The sequence below is a fragment of the Amia ocellicauda genome, chromosome 6 (assembly GCF_036373705.1).
Source record: "Amia ocellicauda isolate fAmiCal2 chromosome 6, fAmiCal2.hap1, whole genome shotgun sequence".
Lineage (NCBI taxonomy): Eukaryota > Metazoa > Chordata > Actinopteri > Amiiformes > Amiidae > Amia > Amia ocellicauda.
The window spans coordinates 40,642,687-40,659,508 of NC_089855.1; the positions used below are offsets into that span (position 1 = coordinate 40,642,687).

At 44.1% G+C, this 16,822-nt stretch overlaps 2 protein-coding genes and 2 non-coding genes across 4 annotated transcripts; all 4 read left to right on the plus strand.

The window, feature by feature from the left end:
- The first annotated feature begins 1,858 nt into the window (after positions 1–1,858).
- Positions 1,859–9,988, plus strand: rpl3 (ribosomal protein L3). The gene is made up of 10 exons (XM_066707160.1): positions 1,859–1,941; positions 3,113–3,305; positions 3,924–4,092; positions 4,715–4,850; positions 5,101–5,287; positions 5,797–5,957; positions 6,072–6,173; positions 6,316–6,411; positions 7,729–7,848; positions 9,871–9,988. Exons 1-10 carry the CDS (start codon positions 1,939–1,941, stop codon positions 9,913–9,915), a joined length of 1,212 nt encoding a protein of 403 aa, XP_066563257.1. The 5' UTR covers positions 1,859–1,938; the 3' UTR covers positions 9,916–9,988.
- LOC136752103 (small nucleolar RNA U83B) lies at positions 4,905–4,998 on the plus strand. The gene has a single exon (XR_010817268.1). It is a non-coding gene; the product is annotated as a small nucleolar RNA U83B (small nucleolar RNA).
- On the plus strand, positions 5,560–5,653 carry LOC136752102 (small nucleolar RNA U83B). The gene has a single exon (XR_010817267.1). It is a non-coding gene; the product is annotated as a small nucleolar RNA U83B (small nucleolar RNA).
- Positions 9,989–10,956: 968 nt separating the features above from the next.
- ift27 (intraflagellar transport 27 homolog (Chlamydomonas)) lies at positions 10,957–16,575 on the plus strand. The gene is made up of 7 exons (XM_066707161.1): positions 10,957–11,249; positions 11,696–11,775; positions 13,522–13,581; positions 13,769–13,828; positions 15,640–15,757; positions 15,920–16,029; positions 16,190–16,575. The coding sequence occupies exons 1-7, from the start codon at positions 11,216–11,218 to the stop codon at positions 16,286–16,288; spliced, it is 561 nt and encodes a 186-aa protein (XP_066563258.1). The 5' UTR covers positions 10,957–11,215; the 3' UTR covers positions 16,289–16,575.
- Positions 16,576–16,822: the final 247 nt, after the last annotated feature.

The following is a 16,822-nucleotide window of genomic DNA, read 5'->3' on the forward strand; positions in this document are numbered from 1 at the left end:
GTCCAGGATGTAGGAAGTCACTTACTGTACTTGTGTAAATTGGAATTTGTAAAATGTATTATTTTGAATTGCTGTTTTAGCTAAATTGAATTTGTAATGATTGATGCCTTGTACTTCACTGTATTTTTTCACTTTGTTTGCACTTATGTTGTAAGTTGCCCTGGATATGGGCGTCTGCCAAGTAATAATAATAATAATAAATAAATAAATGCAATGCTTAAATTTCAGTTCAACACAGAAGGCTAATAGTCATAGCTACCCAAGGGCTGTTAATGATCCATCTCATCTAGGGCTGGCGAGGTGCCCCCACCAGAGGGCAGACCACAGCCAGCAGCACCAATGATTAATTTTCTGATCTTCTTGCTGCTGTATCATAGAATTGTACTGCGTGGACAGGAGGTAACCATTATGCCTAGCCCATAAGCCGTGGACCCCAGAGATGTATTTTATCTTATAACAACCTGCCACCCATAGGGGTTTTTGTTTTTTTCTCATTCGTGACTAATGGTTTATTTTATTTTATGGTTAAATAAACCATTATTTTTGTGTCTGTTTTCAACCTGTAAAGTGCTCTGTGGCTACCCTGTGAAGGGCGCTATACCAAATACAAGTTGATTGATTGATTCTTCATATGGTTATATATTATTATTATTTTTATTTCTTGTCAGACGCCCTTAGCCAGGGCGACTTACAACATAAGTGCAAAAATACAGTAAGTACAAGGCATCAATCATTACAAATTCAATTTAACTAAAACAAAGCAATTCAAAATAATAAATTTTACAAATTCCAATTTACAATTTACACAAATTATATAATAACCCTGCAAAACAATTGATGCTACTAAACTGCTAAAATACTATGGCTTCACAAATACCAATTCTGCAATTATTATTATTTGCAAAATTGGTATTTGAACAGAACATTACATATCACAGGGAGTGCAAATTCAGTACAATATACAGCACCAGTTCCACTAACAGTGAATCAGAATCAGTACAAAACACAAAGCAAGAGTCTTGTGTGCAGTTGGTCAGAGCAGGCAGAATTTGCTGATGTAACAGAAGGGGTTATATTAACACAGTCAAAGTGCAGGAGTAACACCACCACCACTACTACTCTTGAAATAAAGTACAATATACAGTACAAGACAATACTGTACTGCACAATACACTACAGTACAAAACAGTGAAATTCAATAATGTACTATAATAGAATACACAGCAGTATAATACAATAAAGGACAGTACAAGACGAGAGTACAGTATAATTATTACAGTACAGTACAATGCCAAACAATAGTGTTTATTATTATTATTATTATTATTATTATTATTAGCAGTAGTAGTAGTAGTACAGTACAGTGCAATGGCATACAATACATTGGAATACCTTAAAACAATACCGCAGCTCATTGTAAAACTGAAATTATTAAGGACTGATGGAGGGGTGGAAATGCTCTGACAGTTTTAACCTATAATACAACAAGAAGAATTATGATATTAACCAGAGAGGTAGCAGAAATAAAGAATGAGGTTACACATTTTGTCCTCACACACAACTCATCTAAAAACATCAGGTCCTGCTAGAATCCTGTTTCAAGTCAAAGCGGCTCAGCTCAGAGAAGGGGGGTATAACTAAACAGATCAGATTGCTACAGTCTGTGTGCTTGATGTAGTATATGGTTTTCATAGTTAGCTGACTGAAACAACCCACTGTACAGTGCAATCAAAGTCCACGTGTAATGAGCAGCATCTGTGTAATGGTAAAAAATTAAACAAATAAACAAAATACATACATTTATCACCCGGACCTCCGACCAAAGTACCCGGCTGCTCTATCCCCGCCCCTCGCGTCGAGGAGCCGTGCGCAGTGACGTACCTATAAAAAGAGGCGGCGTCACTTTCAAATTCTCTTTTCAATCGGACGGGAGGGAAGATGGTGAGTATGTACAGGCAGTTGTTAGAAAGTGGATCGACCATCTGTGATATATCGCAACCATCCTGTCGCCTAGCTGTCTAGTGATACTCAGGCAACGTTTAACAATATACACTTTGTACAGTGTAGGGTATATTACATCGTATGTTGGCTCGGGCGGTGTTTATATTGATTATGGTAAAGGGATGGTCTGAAAATGGCGGAGAGGATTTGTGCAGGTGTCTACAGTATTAAGAGCTGGGTTATACCGTGTACAACGGATCATGAATCGTGAGTCGGAGCGGAAAATGCCTTCCGGTATTCAAGACCTAACGCTACGTTTACTTTAAACGCCCCTTCTGTTTTGCACGGTGTCTTGTATGTATGTGTCTCGCAAGCAATTGGAAGCGATGCCGGGACACGAGTACGGAATGGAGGCAGTGCGGCTGCAGTTGTGATAGTCGGTACCAAATGCCGTCCTCCTCGGCAAGATCTTATTCTTCATTTCTATACTCCGCCTAACTTGTACGTTAGTGCTCGCTTTTTGTGGGTACAGTATTGACGACAACTGAAACGATTTTGTGTAGGCCGCAACCAAATGCACCCGAGTTATTTTCTTGAGATGGTGGTAGTTACGGTTCTCCCAGTACCGTATAATAAGCCCATACCCAAGGTTTCATTTTTATCTTAGTCGGTGTATACGGTTTATCCTCTCCAGTCTTACCATGTGTAGGCCTTGTATATGGCCATAATGGGTAACAAAAGTTAAAAGCCCAGACATGTCTCTACATGTCCGTATAGGCCCCATCCGAAACTTTACTGCGGCGACTCTCGTCCGAATAGAAGTACAGACGGGGAGATCCAAGGCAAGTGGCCATTGCGTCGGGTTTGCAGTTAATTGTGTTCCTTGCAGCTTTTAACTTTTGTTACCTTCTAAGGCTATATACAAGGTATAATGTATAGAGGTTATAATGGATTCGCCTCTGCGCCACAGACTGACAACCCACGTGTTGTCGACTTGCCTTTCTATAAGACTACGCGAAAGTGGCTTTGTAACTTGAATAAGCTTTTCATCGAAGCTCGTTTATTTTCGAGCTGGAAAGACACCACCTCTAAACGAAATATGGTTGATTTGTCTATGGCGTTTATTTTGTTTAAACATTGGTGTTTTTAACCCCACTTTCTCCCCCTCCAGTCTCACCGTAAGTTTTCGGCCCCTCGTCACGGCTCTTTGGGCTTCCTGCCCCGCAAGAGAAGTCGTAGACACCGCGGCAAGGTCAAGAGCTTCCCCAAGGATGACCCCAGCAAGCCTGTGCACCTCACCGCCTTCCTGGGCTACAAGGCTGGCATGACCCACATCGTGAGAGAGGTGGACCGACCTGGCTCCAGTGAGTACCTTTTAATGGGTTTCATATTCTTCATTTGCAATTCAATTTTGAAGATTAATTGCGCCCGAATTCAGTTCTAATTCCTGAATCTGTACTTGGAAGTAATATGCATTTTAAAGTGAACAATCTTGGCTACATTGCTTGTTGACTAAAAAGACATAACGTTTAAGCTTGCAAGGTAATGTACTGGAGTTAACCTTTGAGTGGATTAACATGCCTACTGTGGAAATACTTTTAAATCTTTTTGTTCTGGACTGATTAAAAAGATGGTGTAGGATGGGGGGGGGGTACTAAGCTAAGAATAACCTGCTACAATGTCAGCATTGATTTGGTTTTGTGCTGTACTGATCCCTTCAACCCCCTAGTCTGAGTCAGGCTGTCTGTGATGATCCTATCGACGGGCGGACAGACTGGGTGACCTCGAGTCCCCCCTGCTGAGTGTCGATTTTTTTCTGAGCAGCCTGTAGAGCCAGGGCACTGTACTGTAGCTCCCCAGGCCTGGAGACCCCACTGTACTATAGTTCTCCAGGCTGCCGCCCCCCCCCTCCCCAACCCTGTATTTATAGTGGAAGCTTGATAGTCCTGCCTCTTGATTGTAACCCCTGTCTTCCCCCACAGAGGTGAATAAGAAGGAAGTTGTGGAGGCCGTGACTGTGGTGGAGACCCCACCCATGATGGTGGTGGGAGTGGTGGGCTACGTGCACACACCCCGTGGCCTGCGCTCCTTCAAGACCGTGTTCGCTGAGCACATCAGCGATGAGTGCAAGCGCCGCTTTTACAAGAACTGGTGAGCGGCCCACACCTGTCCCAGTGTCCCCTTTCCTACTGGGGCATCAATGCTGGGATTCCTGCTTCCTGAACACATCACAACTGGAAGGGGTGGTGGGGGTTGTAATATGGCTCAAACACTCTGGTGATTTACATGTAACGGGCCGTAGTCAGTATGCTGTATTTTAATCTAAATGGGATTGGAATTGCAAGCTCAGGAAGCAATTAATTCAAGATTTTAATGTCTGGTCTAGGGTTCTGTTTGCTAGGACTAGTTTTGGACATCCGGGAGTCACCTTTTCAAAAGCAGTACCTTATCTCGGTTCAGTTTTTATTCCAGATTTGGTATCTTGTGTATTAACGATTACCCTCCTCCCCCCACTCCCTCCCCTTGAAGCAGCTCCTCTCAGGCCTCCCCTAGGTCTCGATGAGCTGTGGGGCTCCGCTGGCTTATTGCGTCCGAGCTGAGATGCTGTGCCAAGAGCCCCCCTGCTAGCTGCCTCTCTGCCTCTAGAGGGCGCCAGTGGGGGCACCTCACCCTTCCGCTGGCTCTTCGTGAGCCATGAAGGGGTGGTGCCAATCCTCTTCCTCGTCTGATCTCTGGGCTCCTCCCCCATTCCTCACTGCCCCCCATCCTTTAGGTACAAGTCCAAGAAGAAGGCCTTCACCAAGTACTGCAAGAAGTGGCAGGATGAGGAGGGCAAGAAGCAGCTGGAGAAGGACTTTGCATCCATGAAGAAGTACTGCCAGGTCATCCGCATCATTGCCCACACGCAGGTAAGCCCTGTTAAAAGAAACGTGTACTACTCTGCTCGGTGTGTGGTATGTTGGTGTGATCGGTGATGAGAACACGGATCACTGCACCTGGCAGGGTGCCCGACACATGTGAGGAGACTTTCCATGCTGCCTTCCTTCTGAGAACATGCCAATACTCGCACGCTTATGCCAAGAAAACCTAGGCTATGCAATAAGGCCATGAGAATTGGTTTCGTGACCCTCTCCCTTCTTCCTTCCCTCCCTCTCTCAGATGCGTCTGCTGCCCTTGCGCCAGAAGAAGTCTCACCTGATGGAGATCCAGCTGAATGGTGGCTCCATATCTGACAAGGTGGACTGGGCCCGTGAGAAGCTGGAGCAGTCTGTGCCAATCGCCAATGTCTTCACCCAAGATGAGATGATTGACGTCATCGGAGTCACCAAGGGCAAAGGCTACAAGGGTACAGCCAGTCACACAATTCCCCAGCTCCAAGTTTTGCTGCAGTAATAGTACTTTTATGAACAGCATTCAGTGGGTTTGGACTAACTGGTTGGTTAGTGGGAAGTTTTAGGGATTACCCTGGGGGTAAAATGGTGCTTTAATACTTTGGGGTAATGTGGGGGTTCATTGGAAAAAGTCAAGTTTTTGGGTTAACTGTCCAGGGTGACAACCTGTCCAGTAGAAAATGCTCAGTTGCCCTTTTGTGGGTAATGCAGGGAGCAGTTGAGTTGGCGTGATCGGTGATGAGACCATGGAACACTGCGCCTGGCAGGGCGCCCGACACTTGTGAGGAGACTTTCCATGCTGCCTTCCTTCTGAGAACATGCCAGTGCACCTAGAATGGCACCCTGCACAATATAGAAGTGTACTGCTTCTGCAGTCAAACATAGGAATTGTAGTGCTTTTAGACCGGGATATAGGCACTGACCTCCCTCTCTCGCGCTTTCTTTCCCCCCCCCCCCCCGCTAGGTGTGACCAGCCGTTGGCACACTAAGAAGCTGCCCAGGAAGACTCACCGTGGGCTGCGTAAGGTGGCCTGTATTGGAGCCTGGCATCCTGCCCGTGTGGCGTTCTCTGTGGCTAGGGCTGGCCAGAAGGGCTACCACCACCGCACAGAAATAAACAAGAAGGTAATGGGTGTCTGATTTTCTGTTCAGACCTATTTTTTAATGTGAGTGATTTTGTTTTCTTTGTCTGAATGTTGGTTTTAATTTGAATTCTCTCTCTTCACCCCCCCCCCCCAGATCTACAAGATTGGTCAGGGCTACCACACCAAGGATGGAAAACTGGTCAAGTGCAATGCAGCCACAGAGTATGACCTGTCTGACAAGAGCATCAACCCACTGGTGAGATGGGGAAGTTGTTGGGGTGGGAAGGATGAAGAGCTGGCTGTATCCTGTGCATTATGCTGCTGTCCCATCTTTTGTGGAGGGTAGCTTTTTTTTTTTTTTTTTTTTTTTGTATTGTTAATGCCCCTCTCCTCTGTAGGGTGGCTTTGTGCACTATGGTGAGGTGACCAATGACTTCCTGATGCTGAAGGGCTGTGTGGTTGGGACCAAGAAGAGAGTGCTGACTCTGCGCAAGGTAAACCTGCAGCCTGCTTTCACTGCACTGACTACAGCACCGCACCTGGCTCTCTAAAGGCCGATTTATACTTCTGCGTAGGTACATGTATGCGTCTCTGTGTAGTGATACAGGGGTTTCTGGGTAAGTATAGCCTGCAGAGGCCCACTGACGCGCACGCCTCTGAAATCTCAACAGTGCGTCATGCAAGTGCTGATCTATTGCTGCTCAGCCATTCCAAGACCTGCGGCCAATCGCTTAGTGCTGGGGTGACTTGTGCGATGCGTCTGTGTAGGTGCCGCTGCAGAGAAACGGATGTGACATGCCAAAGTATTTAAAATGCATCCACAAAACTAATTTGTCCACATAATGAGCGTTTTGTCCCTCAAACTTCACATTTCGTGAACATAATTCACATTTTATCCCTTGAAATGCCCACTTATTTTGTGCGTGGCAATTTTGGATGAAAGGTAAAATGTACTTTTGCTTTCTGTGGATGGAATTAACAATTAGCATTCATGATCAAACTGGTGACTGATCAAGACATTGATCCAGAGACCCGGGTTTACAGCATGATCAGGATCGAATTCCAAATGAAAGTTAGAAACTTGCTGAGCCGATCAGACGATCGCGATATAGAGTACAAATCTAATACAATATTTGCTACACATCATATATCGATCATTTAGTTTCTTCAATCAACATGTTTTATAAATCTTTCACAATTACTAATTTGATTACAAAGCCCATATTGTCGGCCATAGTATATTATTCAGTGGGCTATAGCCTATCGCATAAACTGTGGGTCTGGTGGTTGGAGAAGAACGTATTTTTAGCTCATTAATTTTGAGGAGTCTTAACGGCAGAAATGCCATAAGTATCTAATTCAAATGTATAGTAACCTATAAGAACGGATATGCAGGAAAAATTCACATGCAGAGGTGTGTATGTATGTTCTAGTGTTAAGTTTCTAGCCAACTATAGCAAGATAATGGATAATCTGCACATACATGATGCAATTTGTGTGTACGTGTAGTTTTTGTAGTAAAATAACGTGTTATTAACTGTGATAATTTAAACCCATAGTTGTATGTGCACCATAGAAATCAGGTTTAGTTTTCTGTAGATTGTTAATGTGATACTGCCCCCTATGGATGTCACTCTTGCTTGCAAGTATGTTGGCAGACAGCTGTGATAACATCTGCGTATGACGCCTGCGCATGTACGCAGAGACGCAGATGCAGAAGTATAAGCCAGCCTTAAGACTCTCTATAACCCACCGTGCCTGGCTTACCAAGAGCCACTCCAGCTGACTCTTGTTCCCTCCCTTTCACTCAGTCCCTGCTGGTGCAGACCAGCCGTCGTGCTCTGGAGAAGATCGACCTCAAGTTCATCGATACCACCTCCAAATTCGGGCACGGCCGCTTCCAGACTGTTGAGGAGAAGAAGGCGTTCATGGTGAGTCTGTCCCCCCCACTATGGTGGTGGGCAGTGTATGGAGGGGGGGGCTCCATTCCCTGGCAGTTAATGAGGAGGTTAATCAGTCCACCCTGTTCACAATAACACTATGGTCTCTATCCTTATGATGGGCATTGGCTGACAAATTGGAACCACTTCATAACCTTGTCTAATCCCTTGGTTCCACTGGCTTAAGCATCCGTGCCATGCCGGACGCGTCCGTCCTCAGACGCGTCCCAGAGCCTTTTTTGCAAAACCAGGCCATTGTGAAGTCCGTCCCTCTGATGGGAGGAGCAGCGACTGTGGGTTTGGTTTCGGTTTCATTTTTAAAACCGAGACGGAGAACAACACTACGAGTGTCACAGCCTGACATGGAGAGGACTTTTGTGTCGGTTTTATTTGTGTTTTACATGATTGTAAACCGCGTAATAAATACACGTTTCTGTTCAGAGATATTGGGAAGAGCTAAATATGTAGACATTATATTCAGACAAGCATGTTCACATAAGAATACGGTTCCATGTGCAACAATAATAAATATCAAATCTGTATTGTTATTATAGTAATTTGTGCTAGTAGATTTTTTTTTAAACGGCACAGTGCGACTCCCTTAATTTATTCTTACAGATTTGTAACTACAAATGATACTACTTGCTGTATTTTAATTTACTTATCAGACGTCCTTAACCAGGGCAAGTTACAGTTTAAACAAAATACACACGTTTCACTATTAATAATCCAGATACAATATAGCAGGTTTAATTTAACTAAAGTGTTTGTGTCTCAGTCATGGCATTTATGGATGCATTTATTAGAGGGGAAACCCAGATCTGCTGTATTTATTTATTTATTAATTTATGTTGTAAATGGGCACGTTAACTGAATCGTGTTCTCCTTCATACTGATTGTCTGCAGATTGTCCTGTACACCATTCACAAAACACAGCCTGAAACACCGTCCAGCTGTTCATAAAATATTAATCGGCTGCTATGATCCGATTTATTATCCTTCAGTTTGTTTTTAACTAGTCACGGCACTGCACCGGTCCTGTGAAATCCAAGTTTTTAATACTCTGATATTAACTGTAAGCAGTCATTGTTTCTGTATGTGGTTTTCACTCCATGCTGCTAATAAAACTGCAATTTCTTTGTGATCGCACACGGCACTTGAGATTATATCTTCTGACACAATGCATCTGATCTCTTCCCTGTGTCTCAAGTCAAGTCACCTCCAAATCTGAAAGTGAATCATGTCCTCAGGGGGCGGGACGGCGCTTATGTACACGTCTAGCACCAGCAAGTTAACCGTCCACAAAACACGGACGCCGGTTTAAGCGTCCACCAGTGGAAACTGCATTAATGAGTGTCTCAACCCCTGACCTGATGCAGCTGTAGTTGGAGATGCCCCCCAGGCAGTGTTGGCCTAGTCCCCGTCCCCCCCATATCTTTTATCTTATTTTTTTCTCTCTCTGGTCCTTCCCTTGCTCCTCTTTTATTGAGGCCGAGTCACAGTAGCTTAATATTGTTTTTGAAGTGGGGTGGTGAGTGGGCTTTAAAGCAAGCATGGCATGTTTAGTGGAAGCTGACTGGGGGGCTGAAGAGCCCCCCTCCACACACACACACGCACATTTGCATCTTTATGTTCCAACTCCCTGTAAGGGGACTTAACAGTGCTGAACCTCTACTCATAGCTCTTGGGGACCCTCCTGTATTACCTTCAAGTCCCCCCCCCCCACCCTCTGCACTGATCGTAACCTGTACTCAGTCTGTGATCTGGTACTGGGTTCCATTCCAGTGCTACAGTGATCCACCACCCCCGCGAGATACAGGGGAGCTGTGTGTTATACGCAGCCTTTCCTGTTATCTGGCTGGGGACATTCTCTCCTTTTAAGTTGACTTGCTTCCTTGTATCACTCATTGGTGCAGTTGTTACAGCTTAGTACCTTGTGACTGGCCATTGAAGACCAATAGAGATTTAATAGTGTACAGCTACAGTTAAATGAGTGATTCTTTTCTCTTGCAGGGACCACTCAAGAAGGACCGGCTGGCCAAAGAGGAGACTGCTTGAGCATCGTTGTGCTTTCCATCTGGCTCCTGGCTAATTTGAGATGTTCAATACAAAAATAAAATTTTAAAAATCTGCTTGTGGTTGGGTTTTTTTTTTTTTTTTTTTTTTTTTTTTTTTTAAATAAACACTTTACATACCACATGATTGTCATGTGCGGTTTGCCATGATTTGGCAGTATGGTAGTCTCTGGTTTAGTGGCTAAATGTTAACTTCAAGAAGTGCATTGATCGTTTAGGTAATTTAATGTAACTGAGAGTTTCACTTAGATATTCCTAATGAAGTGTCCACTTGCATGAAGGATTTGAAAGCCTTAAACATGAATAAGTTAAGGTTGAGCAGGGGTGCCCAACATTGTTCTGGGACCACCACAAACCTGCAGGTTTTCCATGTCTCTAAAATATCAGTTAATAGATACCTTGAAAATGGGGACCGAACACCTAATTTAAGACCCACAGTTGTGTCTGTTTATCTGGAGAGAAAAACATGTAGACCCTGAGGCTCTTAAGGACCAAGCTTCGCTATCCATGTTCTAGTCCGTTTTGGAGAAATCCTACCCATTTTTATATAGTTCATAGTCGACCAGTCTCCCATTTTTTTTTTTTTTTTTTTTTTTGGAAACCATTTACTTGAGCTTAGTGCGTTTACTTTTGGCTGTGTAGACTTCCATGCATCTCGTTAACTGAAACTGCTACCGAAGTTACAATGGAGTTTTAATTGCAAGTAAAATGAAAATATAATCTTTCTACTGTGGCCATTTAATTAATATTATTGAAAAACTTGGAACAGTTAGGTTGTAAGTGTCACTCCTACAATTATAATATTGCAAAACTGGGGGAACGGCGACCTTCAAGCTGTTCTGTATTAACGTAAATCTTACGCCCTTCGACCACTCTGCGCACCGGTCACGGTATCCTACAATGAGCTATGTCCCAGTTCGCCAATGAGTGTGCTTCGTTTTGAGTGACAGCCCGGTAAACCAATGAGAATTCGGAAGAGGATTAAATATGTCGAGTTGGAGAGGAAGGAAGCTGGGGGGAGGACCGGGAATTCAAAATGGCGGGTTTAGACGGGTTGACCCATACGGGGAATCGCTGTAGAGGTTGCTAGGAAACCAGGCGTGTATAGGTTGCCAGGTTGGTCGGCAAGAATAACGTATCGGCTTTGTATTTCATTTTTACATGACAAAAATATCCAAAACAAGGGAACTCATTGAACATTTACGAGAAAACGGACATACGGATACACCGAATCCATCCCGCGACGACTTTACGGGCGTTAGTTACCCGTGCCGTACACTGTCATGGTGAAGTTACGGGCTAAGTGTATATTGGCAGGTGAGTTTAAAATACCAAACTATTGCGGGACTTAAGCTCCTCATCGTCTAGCCATTTATTTTGTTAAGCACTTAAAAAGTTGCTCTCGTGTGTCTTCGGTTTTTAATGCTTTTGTGTGTGCATCTGTAGTTTGTAAAAAGAGTTGGTGTGTGTGTGTTTATCCGTGTCTGCTAGTATGCCTGCGGGTGTGTCTGTGTCTCTTTCTCTGTGCATGTGTGACTATGTCTGAGCAACCTGTCCATGTTTGAGTGTCTCTGTCGGTCTGTGTCTCTCTGTGTGTGCCTCTGTCTGTGTCTGTCTTTCTGTGTGAGTGTCTCTGTCTCTTGTTTGTGTCTCTCTGTGTGTGAGTGTCTCTGTCTCTGGCTCTTGTGTGTGTCTCTGTCTGTGTCTCTGTGTGTGAGTGTCTCTGTCTGTGTGTGAGTGTCTCTGTCTCTATGTCTGTGCAGGAAACGCAGCTGTGGGAAAGACTGCTCTGGTCCAGATGTTCCTCAGTGATGGAGCTCACTTCCAGAAGAACTACAGCATGGTGAGGCACTCCATTCAATTCAATTCAAAGGCGCCTTATTGGAATGACCATAGTCAGCAGTGTTGCCAAACCAGTTAACATGTTAAGACACTGACATACAGAAGCACCTAGATATGTGTATATATATACAGGGAACATCATAGAGAAGCACATCAGAATGAATAGGTGAGGAGGAAAAATAGATACATAATAATAATTTTATTAATAATAAATTTACAATTAAAAAAAAATAAAAAAATAAAATATATATATATATACACTCACCTAAAGGATTATTAGGAACACCATACTAATACTGTGTTTGACCCCCTTTCGCCTTCAGAACTGCCTTAATTCTACGTGGCATTGATTCAACAAGGTGCTGAAAGCATTCTTTAGAAATGTTGGCCCATATTGATAGGATAGCATCTTGCAGTTGATGGAGATTTGTGGGATGCACATCCAGGGCACGAAGCTCCCGTTCCACCACATCCCAAAGATGCTCTATTAGGTTGAGATCTGGTGACTGTGGGGGCCAGTTTAGTACAGTGAACTCATTGTCATGTTCAAGAAACCAATTTGAAATGATTCGACCTTTGTGACATGGTGCATTATCCTGCTGGAAGTAGCCATCAGAGGATGGGTACATGGTGGTCATAAAGGGATGTACATGGTCAGAAACAATGCTCAGGTAGGCCGTGGCATTTAAACGATGCCCAATTGGCACTAAGGGGCCTAAAGTATGCCAAGAAAACATCCCCCACACCATTACACCACCACCACCAGCCTGCACAGTGGTAACAAGGCATGATGGATCCATGTTCTCATTCTGTTTACGCCAAATTCTGACTCTACCATCTGAATGTCTCAACAGAAATCGAGACTCATCAGACCAGGCAACATTTTTCCAGTCTTCAACTGTCCAATTTTGGTGAGCTTGTGCAAATTGTAGCCTCTTTTTCCTATTTGTAGTGGAGATGAGTGGTACCCGGTGGGGTCTTCTGCTGTTGTAGCCCATCCGCCTCAAGGTTGTACGTGTTGTGGCTTCACAAATGCTTTGCTGCATACCTCGGTTGTAACGAGTGGTTATTTCAGTCAAAGTTGCTCTTCTATCAGCTTGAATCAGTCGGCCCATTCTCCTCTGACCTGTAGCATCAACAAGGCATTTTCGCCCACAGGTCTGCCGCATACTGGATGTTTTTCCCTTTTCACACCATTCTTTGTAAACCCTAGAAATGGTTGTGCGTGAAAATCCCAGTAACTGAGCAGATTGTGAAATACTCAGACCGGCCCGTCTGGCACCAACAACCATGCCATGCTCAAAATTGCTTAAATCACCTTTCTTTCCCATTCAGACATTCAGTTTGGAGTTCAGGAGATTGTCTTGACCAGGACCACACCCCTAAATGCATTGAAGCAACTGCCATGTGATTGATTGGTTAGATAATTGCATTAATGAGAAATTGAACAGGTGTTCCTAATAATCCTTTAGGTGAGTGTATATATATATATATATATATATATAAACATAGGCCTATACATTCATAACAAATAACTTTAATACCATGTTAACATTGATAATAATGGGCTAATTAAGCTGAAAATGTTTCTCACTCTCTCTCTTGCTCAGTCACTCTCTCTCTTTGTCTCTCTCTCACTCACACAGTCATGCACTGACAGCCACTGTTAATAATGTTACTGCTTCTACTACAACTAGTCTTAATAGTAACACCGCTGTTTGTGTGTGTGTGTGTGTGTGTTGTTCAGTCGGCAGGGGTGGAGGTGGTGGTGAAGACTGTGAGCATTCCAGACTCCAGCGACAGTGTGGTGAGTGAAAGGGATGGACTGGAGAGAGGAGGGAGGGCACTAAAAGGAACAGAGGAGTGAGAGGAGGGGAGTTGATGTAAGGGAAGGATGGAGGGAGAGTGGTGGAAGAGAGAGGAGAAGGATATGATGGATCGAGAAGTCAAATTTATTTATTTTTAATTACATTTTCTTTGATTCATTCTTTCAGGAGCTGTTCATCTTTGACTCAGCTGGGAGAGAAGTCTTTTTGGAATCCTGTGAGAAACTGGTGAGTGATGTCACAGGTAGTTGTGTCTTGAATCAAGAGTCTTTCAAAGCCCTGAACTATAAAAGCACTTTTAACAATGTTATGTGTGTCTGACTGATACAACAACCTAGTTAACACAGTAACAGAGAGAGAGTGGGAGAGAGTGTTAGGAAGAGATGGGGTTGGGGAGACAGAAGCAGAGAGATGGACAGAGAGAGCTCCACAACATTTTGACAAATTTCTCCAGGGCATCTTCTTACAAGTTGAAAGGTCAGAGGTCAAGGCTTAAGGAACTTCTGTTACATACACTTTCTCTCACACAAACACTCACACACTCATGCTTACACTTTGCACTTTTCCACCAACACAGTGCCGGTGCTGGTGCCTAATCTGGAACTGCTCTGCGCTTTTCCACCGCACAACAAAATGGTTCTTGGCCGGCAAAAGTGGCTCCATGCCAGCACCATAAACCTGCTGGTCTGGAACCAAGGAACCCGTGACCTCAGGGGCCGGGGGGTGGGGTAATGTTGTCACCAACAGCGGTCTGTCGAGGAGAACACTTTAGTAACAATATGGTCCTCACAAGGTCCCCTAACTACTTAGGAGTTGGGAGAGCAGCAATGAGAAGATGGGATCAGTGCAGCTTCCATGAAAGGAAAGACGTGTTACAGCGGTGTGATGATGAAGATTATTGCGGCTATATAAATTGGACAGAAACTGAATATTGTTTGTTACTGAACTAGTTAGAAATGCATTATCTTCCGCCACTGTCAGTAATGCGGCACCGTCAGCAGACATACAGGTGGTGACAATGTTGCGGTGTCTCGCAACAGGAAAATGCAACAATATAGCAGTGATGATTTGGGACCATCATCACAGTCTTCAATAAGCAGAATTTCCCATCAAACCATAATGGCATTAATAGCCCCCGAGATCGTTTGACAGTTTACTGATTTCCCCACCACCGCGCGGCAAATATCCCCAAAACAAGCTGCATTCATAATCAACAGGCTAGCCTGTATTCATCAAGGGTTTTACATTACACCAATTCTATATCTGACTTTTTCTAAAATGAATAAAAGTAAAAATACACCACAAAATGAAAAATGATCTCTCATACAAACCATATTCATAATAAACTGTATGCGCAGAGACGAATGCATGTTAACTTTAATTTGTATTTTATTCAATACAGAAAAAGTATCTGAAAGCGAATTGGTTACCCTTCATGAATGTACCCCAGTGTTTCCACCTGTAGATAATTCCCTATGTACAACGGAAGGATAAATAATGTTAAATTTAAGATGTTTTATGCATATTTTATGACTGTGATTATGAATGTGAAATTAACCTATGATTTTAATTCCATGTAGCAGCTTAATGCCCTCGTAGTGAAGGAATGAGGCGAAACACTTATGTGTCAAATTATAGACAAAAGGCTGAGTTATCTTAGAATATTCGTATTGTTGTATTTTTGCTTCTGCTTGTCTACTGTGATCTCACTTTTTTTTACACAATGTATTTGTGCTGTGTATAGACACTAAATTAGTTGAATTTAATGGTTAAATTGGTTTTCAAAGCCAGTAGTAAAGCTTGCAAATAAGGACGTAATCCACCATGGTGGTGCTTATGGTTGCCGTGTGTTTCTCGAGTTCTATTTCATGCTTGGGAACGCCTACATCCAGTTACGTAAGCGTTCGCTTATCAAACCTGTGGAAGTGCAGGCCGGCAGTTTAGCTGGTTCCCTGGCCAAGCACCAGCTCCGGCACTGTGTCGATGGGAAAGCGTTAACTTTTTTTGCAGTTTCACACTCTGCCTCTCTCTGTGTGCAGTGGGCCCAGGCATCAGTGCTGTGTGTGGTGTTTGATGTGACCAGCGAGCTGTCCTTCACTCGCTGCGCTTACTGGCTGGACAGAGTCAGGCAGCACTGCCAGGACCCACAGGCACCAGGTTAGTGTGCGTGCGTGCATGTGTGTGTGTGTGTGTATTTCCCTGTGTGTGTATGACTTTCTGTTTCCCTGTGTTTATATTTATCTATCTCTGTGTAGTGTTCCCCTATATGTGTGTGTTTCTGTGTGTCTGTGCATAGTGTAATGCAATGCTGTGCTCCAGGGGTGCTGGTGGGGAACAAGGTGGACCTGGAGGAGCGCAGGGAGGTAGAGGCAGGGGTGGCCAGAGACTGGGCCCAGAGCCAGGGGCTGGAGTACTTCGAGACCTCTGCTGTGAGTCACTCTCCCACCATCAACTCCCTCTCTATCACTCTCTCACACACACACACACACACACACACACACACACACACACACAGACACACACTCTCAAACACACACAAATAATTTCAATATATAAATAGAGGCAATCAATGTCCCTCTTGTGTTGCAGAAGGAGATGCAGAGTTTTGAGCTGCCCTTTCTCGGCCTGGCTCAGACCTTTCACCGGGTCTATCAGGACAGAGTGCAGGCTTTGCGCACCCTGGCATAGGATCCCCATCCCCTGGGACCACCACACTGGGCCCCAGCCTTGGCCCTCGAGTCTGTGTCCTCATCAGCCCAGTGTGGACTGCAGGCTCACCTGGTTTGGTATCACAGGCACTGGAGCCACTGGACTGCCTTCTGACCCAGCACACTTTATATATATATATATATATATATATATATATATATATATATATATATGTTATTTTTGTTTCATATGCATTGCCTATAAATCATATGCTTTGGCTACACCGAAGAGAGAGGTCACGCCAATAAAGCTTGTTTTGAATTAAATTGAATTGAGAGAGAGAGAGTGCCGGGGAGCGGGGATTGTGGAGGGAGAGATGCAGACATCGCGGGGGACGGTGGAGATACTGTGAGGCGGTCACAGGATGGCCACCCTCCTCCCCAGCAACTCTCCCTCAACTCAAGTCAAGGAAGAGCGCACACTGCACTTATAGAACGCACATGCATTGTGAAACTGTGCTAATGATGTGTGCTTCTTGTGTTGTATTTCAAATGGGATGTATTTGACATGTAT